At 34.1% G+C, this 22,429-nt stretch overlaps 1 protein-coding gene across 11 annotated transcripts in view; it reads right to left on the bottom strand.

The window, feature by feature from the left end:
- LOC127867914 (NAD(P)H-hydrate epimerase-like) overlaps positions 1 to 22,429 on the bottom strand; it is a 124,071-nt gene that overhangs the window by 44,284 nt on the left and 57,358 nt on the right. For 9 of the 11 annotated variants that reach the window (XM_052409431.1, XM_052409432.1, XM_052409433.1 and 6 more), the window contains exon 2: positions 8,620 to 8,789. In XM_052409431.1, coding sequence (XP_052265391.1) covers positions 8,620 to 8,789 — 170 coding nt within the window. Of the gene's footprint in view, positions 1 to 8,619; positions 8,790 to 17,987; positions 18,028 to 22,429 lie in introns of those variants that run through there. The other 2 variants (XM_052409434.1, XM_052409439.1) reach the window with 2 other exon arrangements.

The raw sequence follows: 22,429 nt of genomic DNA on the forward strand, positions 1-22,429 counted from the left end.
AACTTAAAGTGCATATTCCTGACCTTAAGTTTTCTTGCTTGGAACAATACTTTTTAAGGCAACACAAACTTATTCCCCACAATAAAATAGCTTCTTAAAACAGGTATGTTACAGGTATCTAGCAGGTATCTAACAGGTATCTAACAGGTATCTAACAGGTATCTAACATATATCTAACAGGTATCTAACAGGTATCTAACAGGTATCTAACAGATATCTAACAGGTATCTAACAGATATCTAACAGGTATCTAACAGATACCCCTCAATCTACGCAAAAAGCGTTAAAATATTTCTACAATTTTCTTTTCTTTTCATTTTAGGATAATTCCAGTATCAACCCAAAAACTTAATGGTTTGCAGAAATATAATGATTGATTTTTCAAATCAAATCTTGAATAATAAACAAATCAGAAATGACTTGATTGGTTGTACACTTGAGAATCAAAGTTATCTTTTTTAAGTTTTCTTGTTTGGAACTTAGACACTATTTAAGGCAACAGAAACATATTTCCCACAATAAAAAAGCTGCTCAAAACAAATATCTAGCCTGTTCATTTATTTTGTACTTGATATTCTGTGAAGATAAACCTGTATTCATGTTAAGTTTACCCTTTGCATGCTGGGTAATTTGTCGTCTGCTATAATGTCGTCTGCAGAATTTCTAAAATTAGCATTTTCTTCGATTTTTTTCAAAGAATACTATCAGAATAGCAAACAGTTTGGATCCAGATGAGACGCCACGTTCTGTGGCGTCTCATCTGGATCCAAACTGTTTGCAAAGGCCTTTAAAATTCAGCTCCAGCGCTTTAAGGGTTAACACAATTTTAAGTGACATTGAATCATCTGAATCCAGCATATTAAGTAAAGTGTCTGTTTTCAAACCATGACAAAAACAGCGCTTTTCAGGTTTTTAATGTATATAATTCTACAAAGATTGTCTGTTAAATAGTGAGTTTCACAGGCTTTCTTTTATAAATATTTTCTTAAATATTTGTTGTTGCATGAACTGTGCCACAGTGTAGATATTAACTTTGTAACTTTTCCACACAAAAAGGCCACACAAAAATATATTAAAGCGAGATTATACGATTTGTATATGTGTTAAATTGTAATATATTGATACAAATATGTTACAATAACACAAAATAGGCAAGAAAAATTATACATCGAAGACGAATTTCATATAATGCAATAAAGACAAATTAGCGCCCCGAGCCGATTTTGACGAAGATATTTCGTACATATTCCCTACAATAACCGAAGCATTCGTCTTTTTATTAGTGTTTGTGTGTCGTATGAATAGATATCGTTGCACTGAAATTAAAATGATCTGTAAAACAAAATTGTGTCTTTGTGTCGTATGAACGAATCTGCACTTAAACTAAATTTAGATTCACATCGCACATTCATAATATACATGCTGGCGAATTCGACTGTACAGACATTTTCGATTTCAGAATTAAATATCTAGCTTATTTCGCATTTTTCAACACATGTTCTTCTTAACTTTTATTTTAATTTATATTGAAATATATGTAAAGTAATTTTTTTTACACATTTTATATAAATTCATAAATTATGTGAATTAATGAGCATTTAATACTGTGTACAAATGCTGCTGCATTAAGTGCGCATTAAATACAATTTTTTTAAAAAGAAACACGATTTACTTGCACAAAAAATCAATTATTCCACTTTAATTATTTATTTATATAAAGCCCCATTCCATACAGACGATAATAATACATTATTCACTAGTTCATCCTATTAAACACTTCTATTGCTTCACTCTTTTCACATATGATACCCATGATACTTTACGGCTTAACACATCACAAAATCCGATTTCCAACAACTTCTGACATCAGCAAAAATTCACTTTGATACTTTCACGACTTAGCGCATCGCCAAATCCAATTTCCAAAAACCATTGTCATTGCAAGTAACCACTCTCCACATATAAGAGAACGTATATGGAAATATCCGCGTGAGATGTTTTTCCAATAGAATACCAACAAGTGTGACCAGAAACGCTTTGCACTTGGCATATGTAATGTTTCAGCACTGAATCAAAATATTTCTTGTCACAAATCAGTTTGCCTTTTGATCTTTTACAATCGCAGGAATATTAAAACATTTATCATCTTGCCCTGTCATCAAATTGATTTGAAGCATGGCATATAATATTTAAACCTATTAAACTGTCCATTTGATTCCTTCTATAATGCATAGACATTATAAAAGCTTGCATTACTGTACTTTTTGATCATTTCCCTTATGTACACCATACATTTTCAGAATGTTAATTAGTTTAACTTTGTCTTTTGATCTGTTCCCTTGCATAAAATATAAAACCTATAAACATTTCATATTCTAAGAATTCATGAACATGAACAGTAAATTAATGATCATGTTTTATGGTTATGACAAAATTGTAAATGAAGTGCTTTTTCATCAGATATTACATTTTTATAGAACATAGGAGATAACCTGTATCAAATAGCCTTGTATTCTTTACATTTATGCTTTCAATAACCAAGAAAACAGGACATATATAACATATCTTAAAGGGGCCTTTTCACAGATTTTGGCATGTTTTAAAGTTTGTCATTAAATGTTTTATATTGATAAATGTAAACATTGGATCTTAAAAGCTCCAGTAAAAAAATCAAGAATACAATTAAAAAAAGAAAAAAAGGTGACTCTCAGCAGGGCTCGAACCACTGACCCCTGGAGTCCAGTGGAGTAAAAAGTCTACTACTTAGACCACTCGGCCATCCTTCCGGATACAATGACAGATGTATTTTATACTATATATTAGCAATCCTCTTAGTTTCACAAAATATGACGCCAACAACAGAACTCTCCAAATTATTAATTTGTTTCGCGTTGTAATGCTTTGTAATTTTCAGGTTTTTAAATCGTCAAAAGATGCATATAATGGCTATTTTAGAGCATGGTAAATGTTCAGTAGTACTATTTCCTCACAAATATCATAACTAAAACCAAAAATTGCGAATCTGAAACACATTTTGTAAATTTTGTCATTTTACCCGAACATGAAAAATATTGTTTATGTTACCAAACAATTATGCAAAAGGTGGCATTGGACTAAGTATTTATTGATTCAGTACACGTTGTAGTGGCTACATGTTGTCATATTCATCTGCCTAATTTGAAAATAATAGATATAAGAAGCTGCTTTTAAACTGTACTAAACCTGTTCTAGGTACAAATAGCGATTTTATGAAAGACATCAGTGTCTAGGTCATCATTTTAGCATTAACTCCCTGAGGTACTAAACCAGCAATTTTACTGTTGCCTGAAGCAGTTACGGAAATTAACAATGAACTGGTTATTGCACTGTCACAATATCATATATTCTTTAATTGTTTAATTAGGCTTTTTTTATATGACCAGGAAGATTGAAACATGATGCAACTAAACCAAAACAGATTTTAATATCTTTTAAGTAATCAAAACCATTGTGACAAATGTTTTCAACCAGTTTTATGGAGATTTGGCAATAAATGTGGAATGAAGAAAGTTAACTTTTTTTTATTCAACCAAGAGACCTTAAATATGTCCTCATCAAGTTTTATGAAGTGGGCAATAAATTTAGCTGCTAGAGTGTTTACAAGCTTATCTTTCATCAGATCTAACGACCTAGTTTTTCATTTGATCTGATGTGACCTAGTTTTATACTTCAACAAGATAGAATTGGGACAAATCTTCAGACCAAGTTTCCAAAAAATTGGGAAATAAAGTTGGCTGATTGAATGTTCACAAGCTTTTTCTATAATCTGACCTAGTGAACAAACACAATTTTGACCTTACCTGACCAAGTTTCCAACTGGGCCAAGATAGTACAAATGTTCTGACCATTGGGCACTAAATGTGAACTCTTTAGTGTTCATAATTTTATTTATTATCTGAAATAGTAACCAAATTTTTTACCCCACATTGCCCAGTTCTAAATTCTGCCAAGATATCATACCAGAAAAAATGTTCAGACAATTTATTTTCATAAAGAAATTAGCAAAAAAGCTAGAGTTTTCACAACTCAAAAGTTGAAAACACTACAGACAAAGCGGGAAAGATGACAGACGAAAGCTCTCCATAAGCACATTGTGCTCAGTTGAGCTGATAACTAGAGCTTTGTCACAGACGTGATGTATACCCACACATGCTGCATTGACACAGAATATTTTGCATGCTGTCTTTACAAAACAAGAGAAGCTAATTTATGGTGATTTTCAAGAATTATTATGCCATTATCATTTATGGCCATTTTGACCTTTGAACTCTTGAATTCTTTCACATTACACGCCATCCAATGACTGTGAGCAAAATTAATGTACAGAGTCATTTTAAAATGTCACAATGAATGACATAGTTATGACCCGACAAGCTCATTTAGCGCCATTTTGGACTTTTGAACTCCAAGTGTAACCTTGAACTTTGAGATATTGACATAATTCTTTCGCATGACACACAACGTCAAATGATTGTGAACATATGTACAGAGTAATTTTAAAATCTCACAATGAATGACATAGTTATGGCCTGGACAAGATCATTTATGGCCATTTTTGACCTTTGAACTCAAAGTGTGACCTTGACGTTGCAGATGTCGACGTAATTCTTTCGCATGACTGTGAGTTATGGTCCAGACAAACTTTCGGTTCAACATGCACTAAGTGACCTTGTGACCTAGTTTTTGACCCGGCATGTGTCATATTCAAACATGACCTAGACATCATCTAGAGACAACTTCTGACGAAGTTTGGTGAAGATCTGATGACATTTTCTGGACAGACCGACAGACAAAGTGACTCCTAAATAGCCCCTATTACCAATGGTAATGGAGGTATAAAAAGTTAAATAAGTGTGAGAAGGTCAACCGATGTTGTGATATGACTGCAATACTGTTCAAAATGCTACATCATAAATTAAGAAAGTTCTATATAATTCTTTATGTACAACTCAAATAACAAAACAGAGACCATTTAATGCATTTAAACATATTGAGTTTAAATCATACGCGTTGACCTTAACCCTTTCCCTTATAAGAAACAAAGTGAAAATGGCTTTTGCAACCAGCATAAAACCAGAACAGCCTGCGAGTTACTTGCAGTCTGTTCAGGTTATATGCTGTTTGCTGCTCTTCAGTTACTAAGAATTGGAAATGAAGCCTTTAAAACAACTGAAATCTAGTAAGAAAGGTATTTAACTAAATTCAAGTTTCTATGGGACTACAAATGTGTCAAAAAAAGTATCCAAGTGGTAAAGGCTTAATAAGCAGAAATTCTCATAGAGACAATATGAAAAAAAAGTGACAAGAAATTGATTTAAAAAAAAGAAACCGTCAGCGACGGGTGATGCTCCCCAAAGTGTTTTTTTTGTCACAATATTGCACTTATATATTCAGATAAAAGGAAACGTCTGGAGGGGCATAACTTTGGACAAAATAATACGATGGATGGTTTAATAACTTAAAAATTTCAAAGGGCCATAACTCTCTAAATAAATCATCTACCCAGAACCCACAAATACCATGTGCATCTCCTCAAGGTAGTTAAGCTTCCCATAAAGCTTCATTGAATTCCAGTCAGTAGATGGGGGAACAAGAATTGCACTATATGTACAGTTTATAGAAAATTTCAAAGGGCCATAACTCTGTGAAAAATCATCCGACCATTACCGGCTGATAATATGCACATCTTCTGTTGGTAGTGAAGCTTCCCATTAAGTTTCATTGAATTCCGGTCATTAATTGCTGAGAAATAGCCCGGACAAAAATTGTGCACGGACGGACGGACACACACACAGACAGACGAAGTGGCGACTATATGCTCCCCACAAACATTTTGGGAGAGCATAAAAATAGTTCTGACCTACTATTGTTGTTTAAGTTCTAATTTTGGTGAACAATCAATGTTGTTAAAGATAGTTTTTAAGTTATCATTTAATTGGCCAACCATGACAAATGCACAATTATGTGAATTCACTACTATGCTTATTATAAATAACAAATTATTTTTTTACATTGGTGGGTCTATAATCCAAGAATTTAACGCTGAAAAATCAGAAAAAAAGCCCGACGACAGGGACAACACTTTCCTTTAAAAGCAAGTCTCTTCTTAGCAAAAATGCAGTTAAGGTGGAAAGTGTTGTCCCTCATTAGCCTGTGTAGACTGCACAGGCTAATCTGGGACCACACTTTACGCTCATGCATTAAACCCCCTATTCACAGACCACAGCCCAAATTTAATTGCAGTAACAACAGGGTATGATGTTCCTCACAGCATTATTTAATGTCTTCTCAGGGTTCGACACTAAGGCACGTCCAACAGACATTGTCTAGTAAGATCCGGGGTCGGGCTAGTAAATCTGCGGGCTAGCTTGTACGACTGGTCGTACATAAAAAATCTATACTGATTCATAGAACTATAACTAAGTGCTGTTAAAACCTTTTTTTCTTAATGTGTAAAATTACTCTCATATCCATTATTTACATCAGAACAAAACTAAATAAACGCGGAGTATTCACATGATTCATCACTATTTTTAGACGCGAAGGAGTGCTTCCCGCAGAAATTGCTTTTTCCATTGGTCAAGTTGTCATGAATGTTTATGGTTTTCTGCAGTGTCGTAAAACTTTAAAGCATTTTTGTACGACTTCTATCAAAAATCGGTATCATTAATGCAAACATTTTGGCGTAGCAGACGAGAGATTGTAATTTAAAGAATGGCTTTGTTCAAGTTCAGATTGTCGTCTGACAAATCAGTTAATAAAGAAGAATCCGACGGTAAAACTGACAGGAAACGTAAATATGAAGAAAAACGAAAACGTCAATTTTATCCTAACTGGAAAATCGAGTTCCCATGGCTTGAGCTTGACGAAGAAAAGCAAAAACATTTTACTCTTTGCATCAAAATAACTTTTTGGTGTTCACTGATAATTTACTGATAAATCCTGATTAAACAGTTACATGACACAATTGTGTTTATTTGTCCTGTCATTTATGGTCTAGTAGACATCGGATTCAGGCTAGTCAATTTTAAGAGCTGGTCCGATGGTCTTGCTGTAAAAAAAGTCAATGTCGAACCCTGCTTCTGTGTCAAATTGCTCTGGGACATAGATACCAAAAGGTCAGTGCATTAATTGTGTTCATTAATCCAAGACGGCAGTATAAATGTCTGATGACATTTACACACACACTTTGTGGCTGTCTTTTACACATTAAGGGAACAATTTGGCGGCTTTAAATGCTTACATCTAAGTATTTGATAAGACTTAATGTCTTAAATTGTCATTCTAAAGGAAACAAGAGTGCCAAACTGTCACAAGATACGCCCATTTGAAGGTTTTGGACAACTTGATAACTTTACCATGACCCATATTTGAACTTGACCTACATATCATCTAGACTTCTGACCAAATTTGGGGAAAATCGGATGAAAACTACTTCAATTAGAGAGCGGACAACATGCTAAATGCTTGTAATGCACTAAGTGACCTCGTGACCTAGTTTTAGACTCGGAATGACCCATATTTGAACTTGACCAAGATATCATTTAGACACAACTTCTGACCAAGTTTGTTGAAGATTAGATGAAAAATACTTCAATTAGAGAGCGGACACCATGCTTAATCTTTGAAATGAACTAAGTGATCCCATGACCTAGTTTTTGACCCAGCATGACCCATATTCAAACTTGACCTAGATATTGTCTAGATACAACTTCTGACCATGCAAGTTTGCTGAAGATCCGATGAAAACTGCTTCAATTAGAGAGCGGACACAATGCTAAATCCTTGAAATGCACTTAGTGAACCCCCTGACCTAGTTTTTTACCCCGCATGACCCATATTAAAACGTGACCTAGATATTGTCGAGATACAACTTCTGACCATGTTTGGAGAAGATCTGATGAAATCTACTTCAATAAGAGAGTGAACACCATGCTTAATCCTTGAAATTCACTAATCAACCCCGTGACCTAGTTTTTGACCCGGCATGACTCATATTCGAACTTGACCTAGATATTGTCAAGATACAATTTCTGACTAAGTTTGGTGAAGATCAGATGAAATCTACTTCAATTAAAGAGCGGACACCATGCTTAATCCTTGAAATGCATTTAAGTGACCCCGTGACCTAGCTTTTGACCCGGCATGACCCATATTCAAACTTGACCTAGATATTGTCTAGATACAACTTCTGACCAAGTTTGGTGAAGATCGGATGAAAACTACTTAAATTGGAGAGCGGACACTGCTGTGGATGCAACTCGCAGCCCACCCGCCCGCCACCTGCCCACCAATGGTGAAACAATAATACGTCCTGTTTTTAACGGGCATATAAAAAGGGCAGAGGTTGTTCACCTGAGAACCTAAAAAACTAAAGTGTTATCCAAAGCTTTTGTAATGTTTGAATTAATGTGACTTCTTACCTTTCTGTTTAGCCAGAAACATTTTTAAAATTATGAGCATTTGCTTCACAAACTTCTTAAAATTGTGAAAAATGTTAGTTGCTTACTTCTAAAATTTGTGAAAAATGACCATACTCTAAAAGGCAAAAAAGCCATGTAACACCTAACTACAGCTTACTTTAAGAACTTCAGGTTTCCAATCTTCACTGACATCTTTCTACGCTGTTCAAACCTTGCCGATTGTGACACACGATTGTGAATGACCGATCGATAGCTTGTCTTGATTGGGTTTATCTCCCTTTGGGCAGCCAGACCTAAAACTCGAAGGCTCCTGGCTGTGACCACCATCTGTACAAACAGAAAGGATAAGGACTTACGAAACATGAGATGTGTTTGTCAAAAACACAATGCCCCCTAATGCGCCGCTTTGAAATAAAATTTCAATATATCATTTGGCTTGTTTAGAAATCATCTCCCTTTTAAAGCTTATTACTTCTCTTGGATTGTATTTTTTGACTTTTGACCTTAAAGGATGACCTTGACCTTTCACCACTTAAAATGTGCAGCTCCATGAGATACACATGCATGCCAAATATGAAGTTGCTATCTTCAATATTCAAAAAGTTATGACCAAACTTTAACAAAAGATTTAAGTTTTGGTTAAAATTTTGTGACACACACATACAATGAATGAATGACAGACAGACAGGCCAAAAACAATATGCCCCCGATCTTTTTAAGTTGCTGGTTAATAAAAGATATTGACAAGCTTGACAACATATTATATACAGTACAGCCAAAGCGGCACAAACAAAATCCGCGGCTACGCCACGGCCAGATTATTAGTCCGCGGCGGCCGAATCGTGTGTTCACGCGGCGTATCGCCGTGGCACTCGGCATCGATCCGTGCAACGACGCCGAGTCTGTATTAACCTCGCGTACTTTCGCGGAGTAAATCCGCCGCATACGTACGCGGCGGATCGAGTGAAAAGATATCCACCTACATGTACATACATGTATGTGTAGCGTAGAATTAATTACGCGCAACTGTTTATGTTTCGTTCGATTATCATTATTAAATTTGTAATCCGAAACACACTTCCGAATTTTAATGCTAACGCGTCCTTTGGCAAATTCTAGCGTCAAATAAACAGTGCTAAAATATCCTTTGTTTCATAAAAAGCGTGCGAAAATTATGCAGACATGTAGAACGTCGTTTGGAAAGTTTGGGTGTATTTTGTGTTGTATAAATACATGAACATCACGTCAGGCGTAAATCGCGTGTTCAGTGGGGAAAAAAACGCCCCGATTAGACGTTATTTCATCATCTCTATAAATAGTAACACATGCCAAAATGTATTTGATACTTAAGGAAATATCGAGAATGTTTGTGTATCGTAAATATTTACCAGCATTTGCTTTAAAACTGGAATATACGGGATTATCGGGTAATTAGTACCGATATTAACTGTATAATATGAACAAAATAAAACGTGTTTATATACGCATATTCAAACAATAGTTATAATAAGATGATAATTAACAAAACAACAAATTCGTCGTCACCGTCTTGATTATTGATGTGGCTTCAAACTGCTAATTTTCTCAGCTAAAATATAATAGCAGAATCAACATGCAATTAATTTATAAATCCACCATATGCTGGAGCATTGACCACTTGTATGTGCGCAATCATAATTACGTGACCTTGTTTATGTGTGAAATACATACACTACGGGCGGGAAAGAAACTTAATTGGCCAGACACATTAACTATGCTTACATGTATATGATAATACAAATCGCGCACAATAAATTTATTATGATTTTAATTATTATTATAATTGTTCTTTCAAAATTTGTTAACTACATGTAACTAATAATTTTAAAAAGATTTTTATTTCATGATGCGCATTGACTCGGCATAATGCCGCGGATCGACTCGGCATCATGCCGCGGATCGCAGCATGCCTCGGCGGACAGATGCGAAGTTTCGCGGCGAAATGCGACTTGCCGCCGCATACTGACGCTGCTTCAACGACTGACGCGGCATCGACTCGTTTCGCCTTGCCGCCGCGGATCGCGAAATACGTTTGTTCCGCTTTGGCTGTACTGTAATCTGTACAAATTAAAATCATATTTTTGTCCTCATTAAATACTGAATAATTATTTAAGTTGCCTTTTGTTCCTTTCACAACTCAATTTAAATTATATTATAAAAAAATGAGATGGCCAATTTCCTACAGGCCAATTTCTACTGCAGGTTTAATTTTTGACATTTCATTCCAATAACCTTGACATTGTAACTTATGTCATTACCACGTACACATGTACAAAAATATATTACTTTTCTCTCAATATATTACTTTGCCCTTAACTCATGCACAATAACTAATTCAATAAAACAAAAATCTTTCATCCCATCAGCAGAGAAGTAATAATACAACATGACATACAGCATGCTTCAAAATGTAAAAGATGCCATACTTCAAAGGATGCAGCACAAGAAACAATTCCGTATCTCCATTTACTATTGTGTTGTATCGACTTTAGACTGCAAATAATACTTGTGATATATCAACCAAGATAATATGCAATAGCTCAAATAAAATATTAGGTTCTGGATATTAAAACAGACTCCAGAGAAATATATAGCAAACAAACAATAAATATACAAATACAAAACCATTTTTTCTGACAGCAATTTTCCACACGAGTAATAATGGCATACATGCAACATAAAACATAATATTAATAGTTTAGGAAACACTGACTGCAATATATCAATATAACCCATTCCATATAATCTGTACCCTTGAGTGTTATACTCTTAAGGGCATATGATTAGAAACTGGTGTTGCAGCAGAAAATAAAATTCATAATAGACAATTTGCATGCAAATTCCCCATTTTAGAAATTATCATGACGCAATAAATTATTGATTAATCCAAAACAAGTCTCCCTACATGCAGTTCTATAGTGGGTACTACTCTCTGCAAATGTATCCAGTAAGTTTTGGTTTATTATGTTTAAATAATCACAAAATCACTTTTATTCCTACTACAAGAAATGTTTGAGCCATCCAAAATTCAAGCCGAACAACTTTACTATGAAGAATTTACTTACGATTCAGTATGCAACAGTTTTCATCTCCAGTGTATGAGTATTTGTACTACTTTCTGCTATTTATTTAATAAGAACCAAATATTTACTCTTTTTTTAAATCAAAATCATAACATAAATATAAATAAGATCAACTCATTTTTACAAAAGAACAATAACTGGTTAATGTAAAAAACAGCATTAAGATAAGAAACATAAAAAGGCAATAAAAACATATATAAATACATGTATGACAGAAACAATACACAACAACTTGATTATTCATTACTTTTTAAAGAATGATATAATGTTAATTTGATACTTTAAAAATACAGCTGTATTGCACAACAGTCACATTTACTTATCAATAGCCCTGGTGATTCCCTTAGCATCACATTTGCTACATGGTCTTCAAACGAATCCCGGACAATCGCTCCTTCAGACAATTGCTTCTACGCTAAATTTGACAGGGGGGACAGTCCATTCGCAAAACCACATTCATGTTAAATCGGCTTCCTGTTAAAAAGTTGGCAATTTTAATTGTCAGTTAATTGTAGGTGTCAACCTTTTATTAGCGTATCCTACCTTTTGCCATGGAGTCAAAATAATGAACGAGTGACTGTCCGGGTTGACAAAATAATGTAGGAAAGATTGTCCGGGTTGGCAAAATAATGTTGGAGACACTGTCCGCCCTGTCAAAACATCACAGGAGCGACTGTCTGCCCTGTCAAATATAGCGTAGGAGCGATTGTCCTTTGGAGCGATTGTCCGGATACCTCTTCAAATTTCAAACTATTATTTAGTAATTAAAATCTCTGTTTACATACGTCTACATAATGTATTTGTAAGAAATACAGTTTGGTAGATATTGGTATCAATGTTATAATGATTATGCTTATTGCCAAAACCCTGACCCATGTGTACCCAAGTTCCTTTCTAATTGCTCTTGTTAATCATACAATTATTATCTAAAACAGAAAAATATATATAAACAAGATGTGTTTGTGAAACACAATGTCCCCCTATATGATGTTTGACATTGTAGGATGACCTTGACCTTGTGAAGGATGACCTTGACCTTTCACCACTCAAAATGTGCAGCTCCATGAGATACACATGCATGCCAAATATCAAGTTGCTATCTTCAATATTGCAAAAGTATTCATAAAATAAGCGATTTGGGCCACATATATTTGACCTCTGACCTTGAAGGATGACCTTGACCTTGACCTTTCACCACTCAAAATGAGCAGCTCCATGAGATGCACATGCATGCCAAATATCAAGTTGCTATCTTCAATATTGCAAAAGTATTCATAAAATGAGCGATTTTGGCCACATATAATTGACCTCTGACCTTGAAGGATGACCTTGACCTTAACCTTTCACCACTCTAAATGTGCAGCTCCATGAGATACACATGCATGCCAAATATCAAGTTGCTATCTTCAATATTGCAAAAGTATTCATAAAATGAGCGATTAAGGCCACATATATTTGACCTCTGACCTTGAAGGATTACCTTGACCTTGACCTTTTACCACTCAAAATGTGCAGCTTCATACACATGCATGCCAAATATGAAGTTGCTATCTTCAATATAGCAAAAGTTATTGCAAAATGTTAAAGTTGGCGCAAACAGACCAACAGACAGACCAACAGACCAACAGACAGACAGGGCAAAAACAATATGTCCCCCACTACTATAGTGGGGGACATAAAAATAATGATGGCAAACACAGTTTTGTTGTCAAAAGTGGCTTATAATGTTGCCATTGTTTTGTACTTATAAAATTTAGAAAACATATCCAAATACAAAAATAACGTGACTTAAACTGTGAACTGTCAGCCAACAAATTCAACAGAGTTTGTTATTTATTCAGCATTTCATCAACTAAACATTATGGTGCCTCTATAGGCAAACCAAGCATCATTATTGATTTGTTTTATCAAGGGAGGCAAATCTTACAGAACTCTATGTGGGGAATGTAAAAGGTTGATTACTTTTATTCAACCTCAGCATTTGCTGATTTGTTTCAGTTATAAAATTAGTTCATTTACTGCAACTGTGATTAAGTTAGTTCCATGGCTAACTAGAGATTAGTTACACATATTTACAAATATGTCCTAATTCCTCTAAAAAAATGACAAGGTGTTTGGTATACACCAGTTGGTATTATAAGCCAGTACATTAAATTAATTCTTAGTTACAGTAAGGTCAAGTTTAAATTAAGGTAAGGTGATGTGGGGTTGTAAACAATACCTCTGTATCATCATATTGTTGTAAGTGGCTTTAAAGCTTGAGTTAAATAGAATCATGTAAAACTAGTTATCCACAAAATAGCCTTAAAAATTAATCATATTGCCAGAGCTATACACATTGAAATATTTATGAGAAATCCCAATTACCTACCCAACTGAAAGGCAAAGCTTGAAGGCTAACATAAATTTATGTCATTTTTGCAATTTCTAAAAGATATTTGTTTTCCAGGAAGTTATTCATTAATGGGTGCCAAAATATGACATCCTAAACATAATTACCTCCATTATATCTGGTATAGCAAGCCCAGAAAGTAAAAGTCTTAAAATGTGGACAGTCAATTGTTGAAGTTTATTCAAATCACAAAAGACTTCAAATACCACAATTAGCTGTTTGAGCAAAATGTTAATGATTACTGGCCATGACTGCAGTAACTCACCATTCCAATTTGTACAAGTAAAGCAGACAAATGACTAATTTAGGTCACACAAAATGTTTAAATTATATGTTTGCAATGCATCCACAATTATTTATTTTGTACTTTAAGGGCCCCACATATCTCCATATGTGAGTAAATTTCTTGCATATATACAACAGTGAGTCATAACTTCAGATGGCCAGAACCTCATTTTTAAAAATGCACCTTAATACACTAAACATCATTTAACAACAAGTTGCCAACTTAAAAATAAATAATTCATGCAGCCTAAGTCTTACTGCAACCTTCAGAACAAGAAACCATCGGAGACGGGTGATGCTCCCCAAAGGTTTTTTTGTAACAATATTGCACTATATATTCAGATAAAAGGAAACATCTTGAGGGGCATAACTTTGGACAAAATAATACGATGGATGGTTCAGCAACTTAAACATTTCAAAGGGCCATAACTCTCTAAATAAATCATCTAACCAGAACCCACTAATAACATGCGCATCTCCTCAAGATAGTTAAGCTTCCCATAAAGCTTCATTGTATTCCAGTCAGTAGTTGGGGAGAAATAGCCCGGACAAGAATTGCACTATATGTACAGTATATAGAAAATTTCAAAGGGCCATCACTCTGTGAAAAATCATCCAACCATAACCTGCTGATAACATGTACATCTCCTGTTGGTAGTGAAGCTTCCCATAAAGTTTCATTGAATTCCCGTAATACGTTGCTGAGAAATAACTCGGACAAGAATTGCACTATAAGAACAATGGAAAATTTCAAAGGGCCATAACTCTGTGAAAAATCATCCGACGAGAACCGGCTGATAATATGCACATCTCCTCAGAAGTAGATGTCATAATAGCTTTAATGCATGATATATTGATATTAATCTAAATCTTTATAAGGAAAATCAAATGACTCTGGTAGAATGATGATCTTGCTGAAAAAGTACTGTATGTTTTCTCATATTGTATATTTTATTGATTTTCACTGCATTAAAACAAGATGTGTTTGTGAAACACAATGTCCCCCTATATGACGTTTGACCTTGAAGGATGACCTTGACCTTGACCCTTCACCACTCAAAATGTGCAGCTCCATGAGATACACATGCATTTTAAATATAAAATTGCTAGCTTCAATATTGCAGAAGTGACATTACATGAGCAATTTTGACCCAAATATTTGACCTTGAAGGATGACCTTGACCTTGACCTTTCACCACTCAAAATGTGCAGCTCCATGAGATACACATGCATGCCAAATATCAAGTTGCTATCTTCAATATTGCAAAAGTATTCATAAAATAAGCGATTTGGGCCACATATATTTGACCTCTGACCTTGAAGGATGACCTTGACCTTTCACCACTCAAAATGTGCAGCTCCATGAGATACACATGCATGCCAAATATCAAGTTGCTATCTTCAATATTGCAAAAGAACTCATAAAATGAGCGATTTTGTCCACATAATTTTGACCTCTGACCTTAAAGGATGACCTTGACCTTGATCTTTCACCACTCAAAATGTGCAGCTCCATGAGATACACATGCATGCCAAATATCAAGTTGCTATCTTGAATATTGAAATACTGCAAAAGTGTACATTAAATGAGCGATTTTGACCCATATATTTGACCTTTGACCTTGAAGGATGACCTTGACCTTTCACCACTCAAAATGTGCAGCTCCATGAGATACATATGCATGCCAAATATCAAGTTGCTATCTTCAATATGCAAAAGTTATTGCAAATGTTAAAGTTGGCGCAAACCAACCAACAGACCAACCAACAGACCAACCAACAGACAGGGCAAAGACAATATGTCCCCCACTACTATAGTGGGGGACATAAAAATAGGAAATTATAATGTTCACTGATATCTTTTTTTCCCCAATACAATTATTTATTCCACTGATAAGCATATATAAGTCATTTCATCACATGGTATATAGCAGGAGCAACCATATGATAGAGGTATGCAGGGGACCATATCATATCTCTGTGTGGAGGTTGCTTTTGAGCTTGATATGTGACCTTGACCTTTCAACAAGGAGCATGGAAGATGTATGTTACATGTACACTGTGATCTTCTAGGAATGGTAAAGACTTATTACAGTTAATTCTAAAATGCTTCAAGGTATGAAAGAAAGAGAGTGAAAAATAATGTATGTTGACCTTGAAAAGTGGCCTTGACCTCTTACCAAAGGTATAGGGAATTGAAGGAGGCTTTTCATCTGGACATGAAAGATCTGTAGAGACCCTTAAACAACACCCATCTATATACTGTGTACCCATACACCCTCAAATGACACCAAACAACTCATCAGCAGATATAAATTAAGTGTGTCTACTATCACCTACTTTTGGGGGCAAGGATTAGAATTTTCATCTTCTCTGGAAAAATATATTCATGGAAAATCCATACAAGACCTACACAAAATGCAAGAAATCAGTGATGGCTAACCTCAATAAAACAAAGACAATTATTGCTGTGATTGTGTCACTGCAAACATTACCAGGGATAATTCTTGTTTTATGAGCTGTAACAGCAGCCACCAATCTTCATTAGGCTCTTATATTCCCTGATATTGCAGACAGAAACATGTCACTTTTATGCCACATATCATGTCCTACAGACAAAGCTGCCAGTCACTATGATGCAACAAAACTTTGATTTTAACAATTAATATGTAACACAGCAACATATAATTATGTACTTTGAAAGAATTAAGTAGTAACTATTAGTTTATGTGGTAATTGAATAATAAACAAGGGACAAAATTGTCACAAAACCAGGTTTTCATTGTGAAAAAAAAATCTGATAAAGGGAGAAAACTCAAACTGAACTTTTGAAATGAACAAACAAAATTAACCCCCTTTGTAAGTTTTTTTTAAAAAAAAATCTATTTTTAGTCGTGGCGACCTTTACATTGGAGATATTAACGTGAATCTTTCGTGCGACACACCGTCCCATGATGGTGAACAAATGTGCCAAATGATTTTAAAATCTCACAATGAATGACATAGTTATGGCCAGGACAAGCTCATTTTTGGCCATTTTTGACCTTTGAACTCAAAGTGTGACCTTGACCTTGGATATCGACGTAATTATTTCGCGCGACACACCGTCCAATGATGGTGAACAAATGTGCCAAATGATTTTAAAATCTGACAATGAACGACATAGTTATGGCCCGGACAAGCTTGTTCTGCCCGCCCGCCAGCCCGCCAGCCAGCCCGCCAGCCAGCCAGCCAGCCAGCCCGCCCGCATTCGCCAATCTATTAACCAGTTTTTTCCTTCGGAAAACCTGGTTAAAAACCTGGTTAAAAAACAGTTAAAATTGAGCACTGACTGGTGACCTTATTGACATAAGACATCAATTAGTTGCTGAAATATTTTGTATTTATTAATTTGTCCTATTTAGTCTGTACTCATGAATTTTGACACTATATTTTATAAGCTTAATCTGTAAAAGCTCCAATAACATTCAACAGTATAAATGGTGTTGTTACTTTTTCTCTTCTCAAGACTCAAATGATACAAGAAATATTAATTGGTCTTGCATCAATCCAAGTTGTTATTTTTTTAATGATTAATGTTAATTAATTGCGGTACATTGAAATCGTTAGCCACAAGATTGTAAGAGCTGAAATATGCTTAGGCAATAAAGCTATGGAGCAAACAATAGAATGCAAATGAAGAAACACTTTTTTCCACCATTTATTCGCAATCAACAGTTCTGACACTTGATTGGCTGATTGGTTTACCTGATATATGATTGGCTGATTGGTTTACCTCACTGGAATTGACAATAGTTTAACAACAATGAAATAAGTAAATCAACAAATATGACTGTAACAAGAATATGCTAATGATCTTCATAGTGTATATTACCTTATACCATTTATCTAAGGACACATGCAAACTTCACAACAGGTATAAAAAAGTGTCAGACATTTGGTCGAACTACCGACCAAAACTGCCACAATGAAATGAAATTAACCTGACCGATACAATTTTGGCAAAATTCTAAAGCAAATGTATTGTTCTAAATTCTAAATTGTTAACATCTATTCAAATAAATTATACAAATTCGTTAAATTGATATCCCCTGCCAAAAATAAATTTTGTGACAGACAGACGGACTGATTGATTCACCCATCAGAAGAAAAAAAAATTGTATGCATGGTCACCTTGACTATTGTTTCATAAAATCAATGTTACAAAGTTGGTCATAAAAATATAATTTTTTACAAAGATTGAAAAAACAATAACAAACATGTGTTGACTTCAATAAGAGTTACTTTAAGCCACACACCTTGAAATGAAATACATGTTAATCAATACATATAGATGCAATTTGAAAGTGTGCAAATTTGTCATTAAATCTATAGCCTAGTTAGCAAGTAATTAATTTATTTTTGTCTTTATTTTAAAACCAAAAGTTACAAGGATTTCTATATGTATACGTATATTTCGACAAACGCTATTATTTTTAAGTTTTAAAGCGCAAAATAGACAGGATTTCTACCTTGTAACCATCCGATATATTCTAATTGGCATAGATAAAATTAAATCTATAGCCTAGTTAGCAGGTAATTTATTATTTTTCAAACAGTACCACTTTTAAAACAGAAAGTAAGATTTCTAGACGTATACGTCCATTTCAACAAACGTTATTATTTTTAAGTTTTAAAGCGCAAAAAAGACGGATTTCTACCTTGTAACCACCAGATATATTCTTATTGGCATAAATAAAATATGTTTCTTATTTACACGTAAATTTACTATGCCATGTAGTTCACTGCAAGGTGTGTGGCTTTAGGATGATAAAGAATTATCATTATTTTATTTTTCTAAACCCCTACCAATTTTTTGCTTTGTGCCATGGGAAGTACAAAGTCAAGTAATGGCTCAAATGTTACTTTATTAAGGTTTACAAGGCAGCAAATTCTAGAAAAATGAAGACAAATTGCAGGAATCATGTTTCTCACTTCCAAAAACTAGAAACAGACATGATGTCAAATTGCATGTGGCCAAATAGACATACATACAGACAGACAGACATTATTTTCTATGGTGAATAAAGCAATGACAGACATCTATAGCAAATGAAACAATGAACACAAAATTGCAGAAATCATGTTACCCAAATCCCAACAAGTGAAACTGACATGTCATGTCACATAGCATGCAATACCTCTCTATGACTCCTATTATACTGATTTGTTCAAATCCTTGTAACAGGAATGTGGTCCAACCCAAATCACTGAAAACATTCAATTTGCCAGCCTAAAATTTATAATACACCATTGGACAATGAAATAAGCCAATCAGTGCTTCATATAATTCCCTGTGATTTCTTAGATGCAATTGCACAAGAAAAACAACAGACAATCAACTGATTGTGAATTCTATATTGATGGCACGTTCTCTGGACATTTTTGTAATTTCCTCACTAGACGTTAAGGATGTAAGACACCAAATAAGGAATTAATAATTACTGTGCAAGCAATTTCATATTAATTACTGCGGATTATACTAAATCTTTCTGTAATTTTGCAGTAGACATTATTTACCTTTTTTCTAGTTTGTCATCATTTGTTTCTTTGCAATTATTTATTTGCTTTGTCATTATTTCTTATCTTTGCTACCATTCTTTTCTCTGAATGTATGTAATTCATTACAAAATATTTTAAAGGACTTTGATAGTATACCACAATTATAGTTACTAGTATTTCAAAAAGTGACATCCATTTTGTACATAAACATTTTTCTCTAATTAACACTTACAATTTTAATCAAAATCAATTAAACTATCTTCAATAACTCTTTTCCAATAAGCTATATATAAGCATTTCCAAATTGCCAAATGCAATCTAATCTTTCAGCTGGCGAATAGTTTAAAATAAACTTGACACGGTTATTGACAAAAAATCAAGGGTTCTCTATAAGTGTATATTGCCTAAAAGAGCACTTAATTGGTACCAACTTCCATGTGTAATGGGGTTATTATTTAAAGATGATCCACTGATAAGAGATAGAATGGTGTTTGCATCCAACATTCAAACCATGTTACATAGTAGATCGAATTCAGAAAAAAGATTGAACACTCAACCTGGAATACAAAAAAAAAAGTGTATGGTCGGCTGATCGAAAATTAAAAAGCTAAAATAGTGCATTGGCGCCATCTCCTGTCATTAGCACCACCTCCTTGGCATTAGCTCCATCTCTTTTGGAAAAACACCAAATTATCGATTAGATTGACATTTAGAGGCCGATGTTTTTGTGCATCGAAAAACTTATACATGTTCAAAACAATGGTTATGTTGATAGTGATTTCATGGGGTGGAAATTTGCTCATCATACAGGCAAAATACATAGATTTTATGTTACAATCTTTACCATGCCACAAATTATAAAGGTCATAACGTTTACAAATGGGTTATTATATGTTTCTGTACATATGTTGCATGGATGAATAAATCTTTGCTGAATAGCACTACATTGCCCAATTTTTAAAATAATGCGAAATGTGTTGAAAAAAACATATAAAACTAACTCACTTTGTAGAATTATCTGTGACATTTAATAACATCCCGTCCTAATGGCGCCAACTCAGAAGTAGCATTGGCTCATTTATCAATGCATTGCAAAAAAGAGGTGGAGTCATTATTGATGGCCATGAATATTTCTTCTACAGGCTCAATTTTGACATTTCATTCCAATATCCATGACATTGCAACTTATTTCATTATCACTTAAACATGTACAAAAATATATTACTTTGCACTCAATATATAGAGGATATTTGTTGGATTTGGTGGAATATTGATTTTAATTCACGAATGATCATAAAAAATGATATTTTCAAGAGTGGAACAGCCACAAGTAAAAATGTACTTTTTCTATGATCACGAGTGAATTAAAATTGATATTCCACCAAATCCAACAAATGCTCTGTTTATTATATGCAAACAAATGATCTTTTTTGTATATTTACGAGTCTCGACATTATAATGCCCCACTGGGCGCCTCCAATGTATTTTAAAAGAAAGCTCATCTGTTATAGGTTACAGTATACTAAATATTCGTTTCATGTAGGGCTGTACTCTTTAAAAAATATCATAGTTGACTCGAAGGCATGTTTTACACTTTAAACTTTTGTTCGGATTTTATCTTTCGCCGATAATGGTACGGCATGAATAGGTGTTCACTACTGAATCCCTGAAATATTATAAACTGGGAGACTATAGTAAAGTATTGCACTGAAAAAGGTTACATTCCACCAACAAACCGTAGTAAAAAAAAGTTGCAAAACAGTAAATTTTGATTCTTGTCAAGTTCTTTTTTGGTTTGAACATGACGTGTCTTTTTTATTGCATAAATCGATTCCGCTAAGAATGGCCTTTAAGAAAAGGTATGGTTATGGGGGTCTCTATGTGCAAAATGTTGCATTTATTTTCGCTTGAAGTTGTCGCTTTTACATCTAATTATATAGGGAAACTATTTTGTATATTATGACCTGTATGTTTTTATAAACATCAATGCAGAGTAGTTCCCCTTGGAAAAAATTGTTGGGGTCACAATGGGGAAACCAAAGATATCTAAAAATAGTTCCGGTAAAACTATTAAAATTATCGATAATTATCACTGTTATTTTTCAAACAGCTAAATATCAGTTTTAATTCACTGATATTTCTCTATAAACCTCCGGAAAGCATAAAATAAATTACTTTGCTCCTAAATTATGAACATTTACTAATTTAATACAACAAAACGCAAAAATCTATTCAGCTGAGTAGCAATAATACAATATCACATACAGCATGCTTCAAAATCTGAAAGATGCCATACTTCAAAGGATGCCATACAAGAAACAATTCCGTATCTCCATTAACTATTGTGTTGTATTGACTACAGACTGTAAATCATTAGTAATATATCAACCAAGAAAATATGCAATATACCTCAAATAAAATGTTTTCCAGAAATTTAAGCTTTTTATATCAGGTTTGGGATATTCTAACGGACCCAAGAGAAATTTATAGAAAACAAACAATACATAGACAAATTCAAAACCATTTTTTCTGACTTTTCCACATAAGTAATAATGACATACATGCAACTTAGGAAAAACAAAATATTATTAGGTTAGGATACACTGACTGCAATATATCAATACAAC

The sequence above is a fragment of the Dreissena polymorpha genome, chromosome 2, assembly GCF_020536995.1.
Source record: "Dreissena polymorpha isolate Duluth1 chromosome 2, UMN_Dpol_1.0, whole genome shotgun sequence".
Classification (NCBI taxonomy): Eukaryota; Metazoa; Mollusca; class Bivalvia; order Myida; family Dreissenidae; genus Dreissena; species Dreissena polymorpha.